This window comes from Myotis davidii, unplaced genomic scaffold (assembly GCF_000327345.1).
Source record: "Myotis davidii unplaced genomic scaffold, ASM32734v1 scaffold865, whole genome shotgun sequence".
NCBI classification, from domain to species: Eukaryota; Metazoa; Chordata; class Mammalia; order Chiroptera; family Vespertilionidae; genus Myotis; species Myotis davidii.
In genome coordinates this window covers 137,254-138,997 of record NW_006296406.1, presented here as the reverse complement: position 1 = coordinate 138,997, position 1,744 = coordinate 137,254, and the positions used below count along the sequence as shown (strand labels likewise).

Sequence of the window (1,744 nt, the reverse complement as noted above, 5' to 3'; positions counted from 1 at the left end):
AGGGGCGACCTGGCCCGCGACGCGCTGCCGCTGCAGCAGTACAAGCTGGTGAGGCCGCGCGTGGTCAACCATTCCTCCTTCCACGCCATGGGAGCCCTGTGCTACCTGAACCGCGGCGACGGCCCGTGCCACCCGGCGGCGGCGGGCGTGAACATCCACCCGGTGGCCTCCTACTTCCTCAGCTCCCCTTTGCACGCGCAGCCCAAAACCTATTTAGCCGAAAGGAACAAACTGGGGGTCCCGGCCGCGGAGAAGTACCCCTCGGGCGTAGCTTTCAAAGACTTGTCCCAGGTTCAGCTGCAGCATTACATGAAGGAAAGCGCGCAGCTCCTGTCGGAAAAGATCGCCTTCAAAACCTCCGACTTCAGCCGAGGCTCTCCGAATGCCAAACCCAAAGTTTTCACGTGCGAAGTGTGTGGAAAGGCAAGTACTGGGAAGAAAGGAGTTCTTCTCACCCCCCCACCCCCCGCCCCGTCCCCGCTCCTTCCTTCCTTTTAAATTTTATTTCGTAATTATATGTATACAGTTGTTATAAGGTGATCTCCCTCCGCCCGATTTTATTTCACAGTCCGTACGCGTCGGACTAACCTGTTCTACATGTTGTTTCGCTTTAAGGTCTTTAACGCTCACTACAACTTAACCCGTCACATGCCGGTGCATACGGGAGCCAGGCCCTTCGTGTGCAAAGTGTGTGGAAAGGGGTTCCGGCAAGCCAGCACCCTGTGCCGGCACAAGATCATCCACACCCAGGTATGTCCATCGGTCTGCGTGTCGCCTGGTTTGTAGAAAAGGGCCCATGAACTCGTACACTTCGCTGCAAGGTTTGTTTGGAACGGGCCAGCTGGACACGGGGAGATGCGGGCCTGGGTTGTTTGCCTTTGTTCTTCCTAAAAGCGCGAGGGAGAGCATGGCTGGGTGTCTGCGTTTTCAGGACTGCACTTGATAACAAAAGGCCGTAACTTTTTTTGCTTTCCCTCCCTCCTGTTTAGGAGAAACCTCACAAATGTAACCAGTGTGGCAAAGCGTTTAACAGAAGCTCCACTTTGAACACGCACACCCGGATACACGCGGGCTACAAACCGTTCATATGTGAATTCTGTGGCAAAGGATTTCATCAGAAAGGTATCAAATCATGGAGCCCGCTTCCCAGCGGTCTTACCAAAAACCCCAATTGTTTGGGGATGTTTTAGAAAATGGTTTTTATAGCGCAGCTAGTTAACTAGCTTATGTGTTGCCCTCCCAACCTCCTAGCTGGAAGTCGGGTTTAGTCTTCGAGAAAGGAAGGCTGCATATACATACCAAGGGGGTATTTTTCCTAGCTACTTCCTCTCATCTTAGATAATTGGATTAATGAATACAATGAAAGGTGGAGGGAAGGGCCTCATTGCTGCTGTTTATAAATAAACGCGGGGAGAGAAGTGCAGGCGCCGCGAGCCCTGCCCTGGCTGCGGGCTGTCCGAGCTGCAGCGGCGCTTCTCCTGCCGGGCCTTCCACCCCTCCGGGCCCTTCCACCCCTCCGCGCCCTCCGGTTCCAGCCCTCTTTTCAAATCCGCCTTCCTGTCGTTGTGTCTTTCAGGGAATTACAAAAACCACAAGCTGACCCACAGCGGGGAGAAGCAGTTCAAGTGCAATATCTGCAACAAGGCTTTCCACCAGGTCTACAACCTGACCTTCCACATGCACACGCACAACGACAAGAAGCCCTTCACCTGCCCCACGTGCGGCAAGGGCTTCTGCAGGAACT

General features: G+C 54.2%; 1 protein-coding gene across 1 annotated transcript in view; it reads left to right on the top strand.

The window, feature by feature from the left end:
• FEZF1 (FEZ family zinc finger 1) overlaps nt 1-1,744 on the top strand; it is a 13,670-nt gene that overhangs the window by 589 nt on the left and 11,337 nt on the right. The window contains 4 exon segments of the mRNA XM_015568910.1: nt 1-423; nt 616-750; nt 990-1,122; nt 1,577-1,718. The exon segment at nt 1-423 is cut by the window's left edge and continues 63 nt beyond it. Coding sequence (XP_015424396.1) covers nt 1-423; nt 616-750; nt 990-1,122; nt 1,577-1,718 — 833 coding nt within the window.